Source organism: Mobula birostris, chromosome 5, assembly GCF_030028105.1.
Source record: "Mobula birostris isolate sMobBir1 chromosome 5, sMobBir1.hap1, whole genome shotgun sequence".
NCBI lineage: Eukaryota > Metazoa > Chordata > Chondrichthyes > Myliobatiformes > Myliobatidae > Mobula > Mobula birostris.
In genome coordinates, this window is record NC_092374.1 from 197398864 (window position 1) to 197413736 (window position 14873).

Below are 14873 nucleotides of genomic sequence, written 5' to 3' on the forward strand. Positions count from 1 at the left end.
TGTGCTGTACTATTCTATGTTCTATGTTCTATGTACTATCTGTATTTATTCTTCCCCTCCCTCCAACTTCTTCCTCTGACTTCTCATCTTTTTTCTCCAGTCCTGATGAAGGGTCTCGGCCCGAGCCGTCGATTGTAGTCTTTTCCACAGATGCTGTCTGGCCTGCTGAGTTCCTCCAGCACTTTATGCGCATTGCTTGGATTTCAGCATCCGCAGATTTTCTTGTGTCAGTCATTTCACTTTCTCAGTTCTGTTCTGAGACAGAGGAATTCAGACTGGTTTTCCCAGGACAGCCAAGCCTCAGGCAACTTCAGGTCACCGTCTTATTTCAAACACAAGAAAATCTGTAGGTGCTAGAAACACTAAATCCTGGAGGAACTCAGAAGGCCAGGTATCATCTATGGAAAAGAGCAAGCAGTCAACGTTTCGGGCCCAGACCCTTCTTCAGGATTGGATGTTTTTACTTATGTATTTTATTTAGAGATACAGCACGATATTTGTCCCTTCTGGCCCAATGGGCTCGCACACCCAGTTACACCTATGTGACCAATTAACCTACGAACCCATGCATACTTGTGATGTGTGGGTGTGGGTGGGAGGGAACCCATGGTTACAGAGAGCAAGTACAGACTCCGTGTAAACAGCGGCGGAATTGAACTGTGTCACTAGCACTGTAACACATCTGGAGAAGAAGGATGCTTTTGTGAGAATGCTGTTCTTGGACTACAGTTCAGCATTCAACACCATAATTCCCTCCAGGCTTGACAAGAAGATCAGAGACATTAGCCTTCACCCTGCCTTGTGTAGCTGGATCCTGGACTTCCTGTCAGATCGCTGGCAGGTGGTAAGAATGGGCTCCCTCACCTCCAACCCTCTGACCCTCAACAGAGGACTGTGTCCTAAGCCCCCCACTTTACTTCTTGTACACCCACGACTGTGTCGTCACTCACAGCTCCAACCTGCTAATTAAATTTGCTGACGATGCTACATTGATTGGCCTGATCTCAACGAATATTGATGCAGCCTTACAGAGAACAAGTCTTCACCCTGACACGGTGGCGTCAAGAGAACAATCTCTCTCTCAATGTCGCAAAAACAAAGGAGCTGGTTGCGGACTACACGAGGAACGGAGACAGGCTAATCCCTATTGACATCAATATATCTGGAGTTGAGAGGGTGAACAACTTTAAGTTCCTCAGCATAAACATCACCAAGTATCTCACGTGATCTGTACATACTGGCTGTGTGGTGAAAAAAAGCACAACAGCACCTCTTTCACCTCAGATGATTGAAGAAGTTTGGTATGGGCCCCCAGACTCTATGAATTCGGAGCAAGAAGGCTGCGAGTGAACGGCTGATTTCCGGAGCGAAGGCGGTTTTACTTCTCGGAGAAAAAGAGAGGTAAGACTGCGCAGGCGCATGACGTCAGCCAGTAGAGTGGGAAAGGTTTAAAAAGAAGACCGCCATATCCAGCGGGCAGCAGAGTGAGAGGCAGCAGAGCGATAGGATTTATTAAGAAAGAGGATGTGCTGGAGCTTTTGGAAAGCATCAAGTTGGATAATTTGCCGGGACTGGATGAGATGTACCGCAGGCTACTGTGCGAGGCAAGGGAGGAGATTGCTGAGCCTCCGGCGATGATCTTCACATCATCAATGGGGACGGGTGAGGTTCCAGAGGGGTGGAGGGTTGCGGATGTTGTTCCCTTATTCAAGGAAGGGAGTAGAGATTGCCCAGGAAATTATAGACCAGTGAGTCTTACCTCAGCGGTTGGTAAGTTGTTGGAGAAGATCCTGAGAGGCAGGACTTATGAACATTTGGAGAGGTATAATATGATTAGGAATAGTCAGCATGGCTTTGTCAAGGGCAGGTCATGCCTTACGAGCCTGATTGAATTTTTTGAGGATGTGACTAAACACATTGATGAAGGAAGAGCAGTAGGTGTAGTGTATATGGATTTCAGCAAAGCATTTGATAAGGTACCCCATGCAAGGCTTATTGAGAAAGTAAGGAGGCATAGGATCCAAGGGAACATTGCTTTGTGGATCCAGAACTGCCTTGCCCACAGAAGGCAAAGAGTGGATGTAGATGGATCATATTCTGCATGGAGGTTGGTGACCAGTGGTGTGCCTCAGGGATCTGTTCTGGGACCCCTACTCTTTGTGATTTTTATAAATGACCTGGATGAGGAAGTGGAGGGATGGGTTAGTAAGTTTGCTGATGATGCTGATGACACAAAAGTTGGAGGTGTTGTGGATAGTGTGGAGGGCTGTCAGAAGTTACAGCAGTTCATTGACAGGTCAGGTCACTCGTCTGAGTGCTACTGGTACCATGTAACCCTGTCGCATAGTCGGGTGGTCGGCGACTAAACCGGCTCCCCCACCAGGCTTGCCTGGTGAGGAGGGTGGCTAGACACCTTGTAGGACAAAAACCAAGACCTGTCAAAGGGCGGATGAACCCTCCCGTAGGGTCAATGGCCATCTAGCAAACATGTGCCGTGAAATGCGGAAAGGGCATCCCTTGCATCGAAGCTTGGTCTGGCCATTCACTGCAACAGAACTTCCCCCAGCCGTCTTGGACCCCACCATGCCGCTGGATCCGGGAGGGGATGTCGAGAGGGTGGGTCTGGACCTGTGCAACCCCCTACTCACCTAAAATCCACTCACGCACACGCAGTTCCTTTCTGAGGAGTGGGGTCAACCCCACTAACTGACTGAAAGGAACCATCATCATTCCATGGGATGGATGGACGGATGAAGAGAGAGGGGGAGAGAGGGAGAGAGAGAGGGAGAGAGAGAGAGAGAGAGTAAGATAAAGAAAATTTGGCTGAGAAGTGGCAGATGGAGTTCAACCCAGATAAGTGTGAAGTGGTTCATTTTGGTAGGTCAAATATGATGGCAGAATATAGTATTAATGGTAAGACTCTTGGCAGTGTGGAGGATCAGAGGGATCTTGTGGTCTGAGTCCATAGGACGCTCAAAGCAGTTGCGCAGGTTGACTCTGTGGTTCAGAAGGCATACGGTGTATTGGCCTTCATCAATCGTGAAATTGAATTTAGGAGCCAAGAGGTAATGTTGCAGCTATATAGGACCCTGGTCAGACCCCACTTGGAGTACTGTGCTCAGTTCTGTTCGCCTCACTACAGGAAGGATATGGAAGCCATAGAAAGGGTGCAGAGGGGATTTACAAGAATGTTGCCTGGATTGGGGAGCATGCCTTATGAGAATAGGTTGAGTGACCTCGGCCTTTTCTCCTTGGAACGACGGAGTAGGAGAGGTGACCTGATAGAGGTGTATAAGATGATGAGAGACATTGATTGTGTGGATAGTCAGAGGCTTTTTCCCAGGGCTGAAATGGTTGCCACAGGAGGACACAGGTTTAAGGTGCTGGGAAGAAAGTACAGAGAAGTCAGGGGTAAGTTTTTTACTCAGAGAGTGGTGAGTGCGTGGAATGGGCTGCCGGCAACAGTGGTGGAGGCGATAGGGTCTTTTAAGAGACTTTTGAATAGATACATGGAGCTTAGAAAAATAGAGGGCTATCGGTAAGCCTAGTAATTTCTAAGGTAGGGACATGTTCGGCACAACTTTGTGGGCCGAAGGGCCTGTATTGTGCTGTAGGTTTTCTATGTTTCTATGTTCTAACTTTCTACAAGGGCACAATGAGAACATCCTGACTGGCTGCATTACTGTCTGGTATGGGAACTGTACTTCCCTCAATTGCAGGACTCTGCAGAGAGTGGTGTGGACAGCCCAGCAGATGAAGATCTGTAGATCTGTAGATGTGAACTCCCCACTTTTCAGGATATCTACAGAGACTGGTGTGTGTAAAAAGGGCTTGAAGCATCATTGGGGACCCGAGTCACCCCAACCACAAACTGTTCCAGCTGCTACCAGCTGGGAAATGGTACCACAGCATAAAAGCCAGGACCAGCAGGCTCCAGGACAGTTTTTCCACCAGGCCATCAGACTGATTAACTCATGCTGATACAATTGTATTTCTATGTTACATTGACTGTCCTGTTGAACATACTATTTATTATAAATTACTATAAATTGTATATTGCACATTTAGACAGAAACATAACATAAATATTTTTACTCCTCATGTACAGTTGAAGTCAAGAGTTTACATACACCTTAGCCAAATACATTTAAACTCAGTTTCTCACAATTCCTGACATTTAATCCTCAAAAATATTCCCTGTCTTAGGTCAGTTAGGATCACTACTTTGTTTTAAGAATGTGAAATGTCAGAATAATAGTAGAGAGAATGATTTATTTCAGCTTTTATTTCTTTCATCACTTCCCCTGTGGGTCAGAAGTTTACATACACCTAGTTAGTATTTGGTAGCATTGCCTTTAAATTGTTTAACTTGGGTCAAACGTTTTGAATAGCCTTCCACAAGCTTCTCACAGTTAGTTGCTTGAATTTTATTCCATTCCTCCATACAGAACTAGTGTAACTGAATCAGGTTTGTAGACCTCCTTGCTCGCACACGCTTTTCCAGTTCTGCCCACAAATTTTCTGTCGCATTGAGGTCAGGGCTTTGTGATAGCCACTCTAATACCTTGACTTTGTTGTTCTTAAGCAATTTTGCCACAACATTAGAGGTATGCTTGGGGTCATTGTCCATTTGGAAGACCCATTTGCGACCGAGCTTTAACTTCCTGGCAAAGCACCCTCACAATATGATGCTGCCACCCCCATGCTTCATGGTTGGGATGGTGTTCTTCGGCTTGCAAGCCTCACCCTTTTTCCTCCAAACATAACACTGGTCATTATGGCCAAACAGTTCAATTTTTGTTTCATCAGATCAGAGGACATTACTCCAAAAGTAAGATCTTTGTCCCCATGTGCACTTGTACACTGTAGTCTGGCTTTCTATAGCAGTTTTGGAGCAGTGGCTTCTTCCTTGTTGAGCAACCTTTCAGGTTATGTCAATATAGGACTCGTTTTACTGTGGATATAGATACTTGTCTACCTGTTTCCTCCAGCATCTTCACAAGGTCCTTTGCTGTTGTTCTGGGACTGATTTGCACTTTTCACGCCCAAGTATGTTCATCTCTAGGAGACAGAATGCGTCGCCTTCCTGAGTGGTATGATGGCTGCGTGGTCCCATGGTGTTTATACTTGCATACTGTTGTTTGAACGTGGTACCTTCACGCATTTGGAAATTGCTCCCAAGGATGAACCAGACTTGACGTCATTTTCTGACCTCAATCTGAGAGAAAATTTGTGGACAGAACTGAAAAAGCATGTGCGAGCAAGGAGGCCTACAAACCTGACTCAGTTACACCAGTTCTGTCTGGAGGAATGGAACAAAATTCCAGCAACTTACTGTGAGAAGCTTGTGGAAGGCCACCCAAAACGTTTGACCCAAGTTAAACAATTTAAAGGCAATGCTATCAAATGCCAACAAAGTGTATGTAAACTTCTGACCCACTGGGAAATTGATGAAAGAAATAAAAGCTGAAATAAATCATTCTCTCTACTATTATTCTGACATTTCACATTCTTAAAATAAAGAGGTGATCCTAACTGACTGAAGACAGGGAATGTTTTCTTGGATTAAATGTCAGAAATTGTGGAAAATCTGAGTTTAAATGTATTTGGCTGAGGTGTTTGTAAACTACTGACTTCAACTGTATCTGAAGGATATAAGTAATAAAGTCAATTCAATTCAATTCAATAATGCTACCGTACTGCCCCTTATGGTGGACATTGCCGAAAAAAATTCCGCAATCAGTCTTTTTAGGACAGTACTGTGAGGGGTACCTGCCGAACTCACGCCAGAGGGAGCCTTTACAGTGAACACCTGAAAGGAGGACATTGCCAGGACTTGAGGACCGGAGTTGTAGCGAAAGGTTGAACAGTTTAGGACTTTATTCTCCGGGCCGCAGGAGAATTAAGGGGGATTTGAGAAAGGTATACAAATCATAAGGTGTATAGGTGGATGGGAGGAGATGGAGATATGGTCCACGTGCGGTTGGGTGAAACAACTGAAGTCTCAACGGGGATAAGCCTAAAGAGGTGACTGTAGGCTTTGGAAGGGTGATGACTGACACTCCTCACTGCACCTTAACGGCTCCTCGGTGGGGAGAATTGGAGCGTCAAGGTTCTGGGAATGCGCAGAACGGACCATCTCAGACATCTATCAGAAGCGCTGTGTACGCAAGCCCTCAAGATGGTCAGTGATCCCTCCCACCCGTTTAACAATCTCTTTGACCCCTACCATCATGCAGGAGGTATAGTGGTATTAGGACAAGGTTGTGAAACAGATTCTCCCCCCAGGGCTCGAGGCTACTGAACGACCGGCCATCAGCCAGGTCTCATTACTTATAAAGCGCCAGTACCAGCAGCGTCATACTGCGTACTTTCCAAATTTATTCTGTAAAGGTGTCTTATTATTTGTTAATATATTTGTGGTAATATTACTTAATGTGTTATGTGTGAGTATTCTGTAGTGTGCTGTGCACCTTGGTCAAGAGGAACTTTGTTTCTTGTGGCGGTGTACCTATATATCTATGGCTGAATGACAATAAAAGAACTTGAATTTGAACTTGAAATTAAGAACTATTTTTCCTCATTTATAGAGAAATACAATGGAAGTCAGTTTTCCTCCCACAATCGTAGAACTAGGAACGGAACTACCAAAGTCTAACCATTCCTCTATTAAGCGAAAGACTGAGCCATTTTAAGCTTTGATATTGGTAAGGAACACAGGGGCTTATGCGTGTAGCAAAGCTCCTGCCGGCTGCTGTCATTTCGCATCTTCTATGACATCAAATGTTTCTATCAGTGGGTTTGCATGGCAACGGAGTATCGCGCTCACACGTCGGTGGCGCTGCTGTCTTAGCATTCTGATACAGTACATGTGAACTTCGACTGTGATGGCCACAACAATCAGATTCCGGGAAAAATATACTGGAATCGCACTTGAAGGCTGTATATAAAGCAAGAAGACGGCAAGGAACGACGCCGAAAGCAGGGACATCTTCTGTGACTGGGGCATCTGCCATATTCCGTTAAACAATGTCAGCGGCCATCGGTATCGATCTGGGCACTACCTACTCCTGCGTTGGTGTCTTCCAGCATGGCAAGGTGGAGATCATCGCCAATGACCAGGGCAACCGCACCACTCCCAGCTATGTGGCCTTCAACGACACCGAGAGGCTCATCGGTGATGCAGCCAAGAACCAAGCGGCAATGAACCCCGCCAACACCATCTTTGATGCCAAGCGGCTCATCGGGAGGTGGTTCGACGACCCAACGGTGCAGTCTGACATGCAGAACTGGCCTTTCCAGGTGGTGAGTGATGCGGGGAAGCCCAAGGTGAAGGTGGAGTACAAGGGGGAGAACAAAACCTTTTACCCAGAGGAAATCTCCTCCATGGTGCTGACCAAGATGAAGGAAATTGCTGAGGCTTACCTTGGCTACAGAGTCACCAACGCTGTTATCACCGTTCCTGCTTACTTCAATGACTCCCAACGCCAGGCAACCAAAGATGCTGGTGTGATAGCTGGTCTCAATGTCCTGCGCATCATCAATGAACCAACAGCAGTTGCCATTGCCTATGGTCTGGACACGGAAGGCAAAGGAGAGCGTAATGTTCTCATCTTTGACTTGGGTGGTGGCACCTTCGATGTCTCCATCCTTATTACTGATGAAGGGATATTTGATGTGCAATCAACAGCTGGTGATACCCACCTGGGAGGAGAGGACTTTGACAACCGCATGGTCAATCACTTCATTGAGGAGTTCAAGCGGAGATACAAGAAAGACATCAGCCAGAACAAGAGAGCGGTGAGGAGGCTGCGGGCGGTCTGTGAGAGAGCAAAGAGAACTCTGTCTTCCAGCACCCAAGCCAGAATTGAGATTGACTCTCTGTTTGAGGGTGTTGATTTCTACACCTCAATCACCAGGGCTCGGTTTGAGGAGCTGAACTCTGACCTGTTCAGGGGCACTCTGGAGCCAGTGGAGAAAGCCCTGAGAGATGCCAAGCTGGACAAATCCCAGATCCATGAAATTGTCCTGGTCGGAGGCTCCATCCGGATCCCCAAGATCCAGATGCTGCTGCAAGATTTCTTCAACGGTAGGGAGCTGAACAAGAGCATCAATCCCGATGAGGCCGTGGCCTATGGGGCAGCTGTCCAGGCGGCCATTCTGATGGGCGACAAGTCGGAGAATGTTCAAGGTCTGCTTCTTCTTGATGTCGCTCCGTTATCACTGGGAATTGAAACAGCAGGCGGTGTCATGTTCACTCTCATCAAGCGTAATACAACCATTCCAGCCAAGCAGACGGGGATGTTCACCACTAATTCTAATAATCAAACCGGAGTTTTGATCCAGGTGTATGAAGGTGAGAGAGCCATGACGAAGGACAACAACCGTCTGGGCAAATTTGAACTCAGTTCCATCACTCCTGCCCCTCGCGGCGTGCCGCAGATAGAAGTCACCTTCGACATCGACGCCAACGGCATCCTGAACGTGTCGGCCGTGAACATCAGCACCGGCAAACAGAACAGGATCACCATCACCAACGACATGGGCAGGCTGAGTAAGGAAGAGATCGAGAGAATGGTGCAAGACGCTGAGAGGTACAAGGCGCAGGACGAGCGGCTGTACGGCAAGATCTCGGCCAAGAACTCCCTGGAGTCTTACGCCTTCGGCACGAAGAGCTCGTTGGAGGAAGAGAAAATCAAGGAAAGAGTCAGTGAGGAAGACAAGAGGAAGGTGTTAGAAGCCTGCAATCAAGCCATTTCGTGGCTGGAGATGAACCAGGAGGCAGAGAAGGAGGAGTTTGAGAGCCAGTTAAGAGGTCTGAAGAATGTCTGTAATCCCATCATCCTCGGGCTATACCAGGGAGGCATACCACCTGGCTTTGAGACGCAAGCAGGTAAAGGGGATTCATTCAGCGGTCCAACAATAGATGAGGTCGACTGAATCCCTTCCCGACTCCTCCTTTTTCATCGCACCCTTTAGTAACGTTGTCAAGGTACATTATATTTGGTAACAATTAGCTGCTTGACTTGAACGAATATCCAGTTTGGCGTTGTGGTAATGATTTTCCCCGAATAAGTTGCGCATGCGGGCTGCACCCGGTCGGCTGAGCATGTTACTCATACAGACCCAATAAAACCTTTTATTAATGACAGTATGTTTGTGCTTAGTGTTTCATGAAAATTAGCAACACGCACTCGGTGGCCACTTTATTGCGTACCTCTTGTACCTAATAAAGTGGCCCCCGACTCTATCTTTCGTTGTCTTCTGCTGCTGTTGTCCATCCGCTTCAAGGTTCGACTCGTTGTGCGTTCAGAGGTGCTGTTTTTCACCCCACTGTTGTAACGCGTGGTTACTTGAGTTACTGTCGCTTTCCTGTCAGCTCGAACCAGTTTGGCCAATCTTCTCTGACCCCTCTCGTTAACAAGACGTTCTTACCCACAGAACTGCCGCTCACTGGATTTTTTCCCGCATGATTCTCTGTAACCTCCAGACACTGTTGTGTGTGAAAATCCCAGATCAGCAGTTTTTGAGTTACCCAAACCATGGCATCAACAATCATTCCATGGTCAAAATCACTTAAATCACATATCTTCCCCATTCTGATGTTTGGTCTGTATGACAACTGAACCTCTTGACCACGTCTGCATGCTCTTATGGATTGAGTTACTGCCACGTGATTGGCCGATTAATTATTTGCTTTAATGTTCAGGTGTACAGGTGCACCTAATAAAGTGGCCACTAGCAATATACTGTAAATAAACTACGTTGGCGTATAACTGGAATTATTTTGACTCCTCCACATTTCCCATTTACTTTTCCCTGAAAGGCGGCTGTCACAGAGCTCAGGTGACCCACTTTCCATCCCGACCACCGGGTACTGTGTGTGTACGTGACGAGCTCACACGTTCTCCCCATGACCGCATTTGTTCCCCCCCCCCCGTGTAATCTGGTTTCCACCCACATCCCACAGGCGGTCGGGCAGGTTGGCCAAATGGCCACTGGCGGTGGGTGGTGGGAGGAGGTTCAGGGTGAAGTTGATGTGTTGCTGACAGTGAATGAGTTACTTGCTTAAAAAAAAGTCGTGATTGCTGTCTGAGCCGGCATCTACTCATAGGACAGAATGATCCCCGATCTTTGTCATGAGAAAATATGACAAATCTATTTCTAACCCCTGTTAATAGTGGCCTTGTCTCCAATTGCCTTGTGCTGTACTGAACTTGTTCTATAATGGAAGCGCAGATTCATTGTAGAATCTGCTATAGTGAATCTGCAGGCACGCAAGTTCAGAGACGCGTAACAGAAGCCCCCTTACCAGAGGCGCTACCTCTCCCTGGACACTCCATACACCCCTCTGATATGACCACACTGCAAGGCACACTCCATAAACCAGTTTTCTTGACATAATTAGATTCATAACTTCATAACTTCATATCAATAGAGACAGAGCAGCAAGGAGTATTTTGTTTTCCATTGGTCAGTCATTTCTGTGAAAGATGGTGATGCTGCTAACTCTGTCTCTACACAGACCTCTACCAATGAATCTGCTCTCCCATTATAGCACAAGAGTCTCTCCCTCGGCAACTTGAGACAAGCAGGAAAATCTACCATTTACTGGGGTTAAAAAGACGAAATAATTTAAAGGCCATAAACACAAGACAGTCTGCAGAGATTTCTTTACGCCCTCCAACCCTCTCCGCTTTCATCAAGGATCCCTTCTCTTCACGATTCCCTTGTCTTATTCGTCCCTCCCCACTCATCTCCCTCCAGGAATTTACCCCTGCAAGCGGTCTGAGTGCTACACCTGCCCACTCATCTCCTCTCTCACCTCCAGTCGGGGCCCCAGACTGTCCTTGCCGGTGAGGCCACACTGCACCTGCGAATCTGCTGGGGTCATCTGTTGTGTTCAGTGCACCCAAAGCGACCTCCTCTACACTGGTGAGACCAGTCGTAAACTGGGGGGGGGGCACCTCTGCATCATCTGCCACAAGTGGGATATCCCAGTGGCCCAACAGTTTAATTCTGATTCCCATTCCCACCTGATGTGTTGATTCATGCCTTTACCGTGTGTCAGGATGAAGCCATCCTCAGAGTGGAGGAGCAACATCTTATATTCTGTCTGGAATATACCCTCCAGCCTGATGGCATGAACATCAATTTCTCCTTCTGGTGAACAAATTCCACACCCTCCTCTATTCCCCACACTGACCTTTCACTTCTCACCTGCCTATGACTTCCCCCTGTGTCCTCGACTCCTGCCCTTTCTCCTATTGTCCGCTCTCCTCTCCTATCAGATTCCTTCTTCTCCTGCCCTTGGCCTTTCCCGTCCACCTGGCTTCACCTATCATCTTCACCCTCCCCACCTTTTAATTCAGGCATCTTCTCCCTTCGTTTGCTGTCCTGAAGAAGTGTCTTGGCCAGACTGAATTGTTGACACTTTACTTTTTTCCATAGATGTTGTCTGACCTGCTTAGTTCCTCCAGCACATTGTGTGCATAATTTAAAGTTGTATAATTCTGAAGATGCCAAGAAGAAGAATGTTGATTTTCTTGGCTTTGGACTCTGGTACATAGAACATAGAACATAGAAATCGACAGCACATTACAACGTTCTGCCAGCCATGTAACCTACTCTAAAAACTGCATAGACTTTCCCTAGCGCATAGCCCTCTATTTTTCTAAGCTTCATGTACCTATCTAAGAGGTTGTTAAAAGACCCCATTGTATCTGCTTCCACCACCACCACCGGCAGTGCATTCCACGCACCCACTGGAACTCTCTGTGTGGAAAACTTCAGCCATCTCTACACTGCTGTCATCTCTGCCAGTATCCTCCTTCAATCCATCTGGGCAAGCTCCTCTCTCGTGCCTTTGTAATTCCCTTTATTCCATTGCAATACTGACACATGTGACTTATGCCTCCTCAGTGTTCCTTTATTTTGATCACCCCAATAAGATCTGGGTTATTATACAACACCTAATTGAAGATAGCTTTTCTCCGAGTAGGATCAACCACAACCTGCTCTAAAAAGCCATCTCGTAGGTATTCTCTAGTGATCTGAAATCATCCTTATTTTCCCAATCCCCTCGCATATTAAAGACCACCATTACAATTGTGTCACTACCCTTATTACATGCCTTTTCCAGCTCCCTTTCCAATCTTAAATTTGCACATTGGCTACTCTTTGGAGGCCTATATATGATTCCCACAATGTTTTTTTTCACCCTTGCAATTTCTTCACTCACAAAGATTCGACATTCTCTGACCATGTGTCACCACTTTCTAAAGATGTAATTCCACCTCTTATCACCAGAGCCACAAGTCTTCCTGCCTGCCCTTTCCGTACAAAGTATATCCTTTGATGTTGAGCTCCCAACTATGATCTTCTTTCAGCCACGATTCAGTGATGCCCACAATGTCATACTGACCAATCACTAATTGCACCACGAGTTCATCCACATTATTCTGCATTTAAATACAGCACCTTCAGTCCTGCATTCTTCACCCTTTTGAATTTTGCTTCTGTGGTACAATTTAACTCTTTGCTCTGTCTGCTCTTGTACCCAGTCATAGAATCATAGAAATCTACAGCACATTACAGGCCCTTCGGCCCACAATGTTGTGTCAACCATGTAACCTACTCTGGAAACTGCCTAGAATTTCCCTACTGCATAGCCCTCTATTTCCCCCTTCGTCGTGGCTATGCCTCGAGTTTGAGGATGATGGCCTTCGTTCTGAAGAAGTGGCCCACAGAGCGAAGACGCCTGTGCGTGTATTTGTTTAACGTGTACTTGATGTTGCACTCCAAGAAGCACACGATACTTCACAAATCAACCAACTGATTCCAATGGCATGGAAACCACGACGACCGGAGCTGATGGATTTGTTGCAGCCTTCATCCGCCTTCACAGCCGTTGAGTTCGAAGTAACTTCGTCCACCTGTTCCACCGTTGAGGTCTTTGTCAGGGACCTTACCGCCATGGGTGACCCTACCAGGAGCATAGCTCTAGAAGGCATCGCTCTCGGGATCACAGGACCACACAAGCTTCTCCATCACGACGAGGTGACAATCCACGGAGACGTTCCCCCCTTACACCTACTTCCAAGCACGTTAAAACTATGCCCCGTCATGTTAGTACCAGCATGGCTAGCGAAAAAGGGTAGGACATTCAGGGGTGAGATCGGGAGGAAATACTCTGCTTAGACCGATGCCAATACAGTATGTGGAATTTTCTACTCCAGAAGCAGGATGGGTGTTCAGTTGTGCGTGGATTCAAAACACGGGTACAATTGATTTAGTCTGATTTATAACTTCGCCGTCTGGTAGAGGAGCGGAAAAGAAAGTGCAGAAAGTTGTAAACTCAACTAGTATTATCATGGGCACTAGCGTCCCCAGGGCAAAACCTCAGGAACACAGCATCTATCATTAAGGACCCCGATCACCCAAGACATGCCCTCTTCTCATTACGACCATCAAGGAGATGTTACAGGAGCCTGAAGATAAATACTCAATGTTTCGCGGACAAGCATATACCCTCAGCCATCAGATTTCTGAATGGACAATGAACCCATGAACACTACCTCACTATATTTGCTTTCCTTTTGCACTAAATTTACTTACAGTATTTAACTTAATTTATATATAATTCTTATTGTGATTTATAGTTTCTAAAAATTATAATGTATTGCTGCCACAAACCGACTTTCACGACATGTGCCAGTGATGACAAACCTGATGCTGATTTTGGAATACTCTGCAATCCAGGGAATTGGAGTTGAAACTAGAAAGTGGAATTGATATGGAAAGGCAGCGAGGGTTCAGGAACTGCACGACCTTCTCCTGTTCCAGTTACTTCAGGATTCAGAACGGGAACAAGTGATTGGGCCACCATACAGCAGCTCTCCGTTTTTAGGTGTCGTTAACACACGTTTTATTCAGAGAACTATCTAAAACACTTACTCTTTGGGGTCCAGAAACACTAAAGCAAATATCATTGGCACGAAGCCAGTCAGACGTCAACATATCACAATAATGGTGCAAACACAATTATGATCCATTGCCAGCCCAAGGCTTATTTTTAACAACAGACAAATAGCGGTGGCGAATAACTGAAGAAACTGATCTGCTTCAGGTAGATTTCACGTTTGAACTCGTGCTATCCAAGACATGTCGGATACCAAAGTTTCTGGAGATGAGAGTTACAGGGAGGTAGTCACACCTAGGCTGCCGGAAGCAGGTCGTTGGGTGACAGTCAGAGGGGGGAAAGCGAAGGTGAGCAGACAGGTAGTGCAGAGCACCCCTGTAGCCATTCCCCTGAATAATAAGTTTACTGTCCTGGATACTGTTGGCGGGGACGACCGACCAGGGGTGAGCCACGGTGGCAGGGCCTCTGGCACTGAGTCTGACCCTGTGGTGCAGAAGGGTGGGATGGAGAAGAGGAGAGCTGTCGTCATTGGAGACTCTATAGTCAGAGGAGCAGACAGGAGATTTTGTGGACGTGAGAAGGACACCCACATGGTTTGTTGCCTCCCGGGTCCCAGGGTCCGGGATGTCTCTGACCAGGTGCACGACATCCTGGTACGAGAGGGAAAGCAACCAGAAGTCGTCGTACATGTTGGTACCAACGACATAGGCAGGTAAGAGGGATGAGGTCCTGAAGTGTGAGTTTCGGGAACTAGGCAGAAGGCTGAAGAACAGGACCTCAAGGGTGGTGTTCTCAGGATTGCTGCCAGTGCTACGTGACAGTGATGGAAAGAACTGGAGGAGATGGCATTTGAATGCGCGGCTGAGGAGTTGGTGCAGGGGGCAGAGTTTTAGATTTTTGGATCATTGGGATCTCTTCTAGGGAAGGTGGGACCTCTACAGATTGGATGGGT

The 14873-nt window shown here is 46.8% G+C and overlaps 2 protein-coding genes across 2 annotated transcripts in view; one reads left to right on the plus strand and one right to left on the minus strand.

The window, feature by feature from the left end:
- Positions 1-14873, minus strand: part of LOC140198459 (heat shock cognate 71 kDa protein-like) — a 62414-nt gene that overhangs the window by 26458 nt on the left and 21083 nt on the right. The gene's annotated exons all lie outside the window — the stretch shown is intronic.
- On the plus strand, positions 7030-8940 carry LOC140198226 (heat shock 70 kDa protein 1-like). Its single transcript, XM_072259274.1, has one exon. It carries the CDS (start codon positions 7030-7032, stop codon positions 8938-8940), a length of 1911 nt encoding a protein of 636 aa, XP_072115375.1.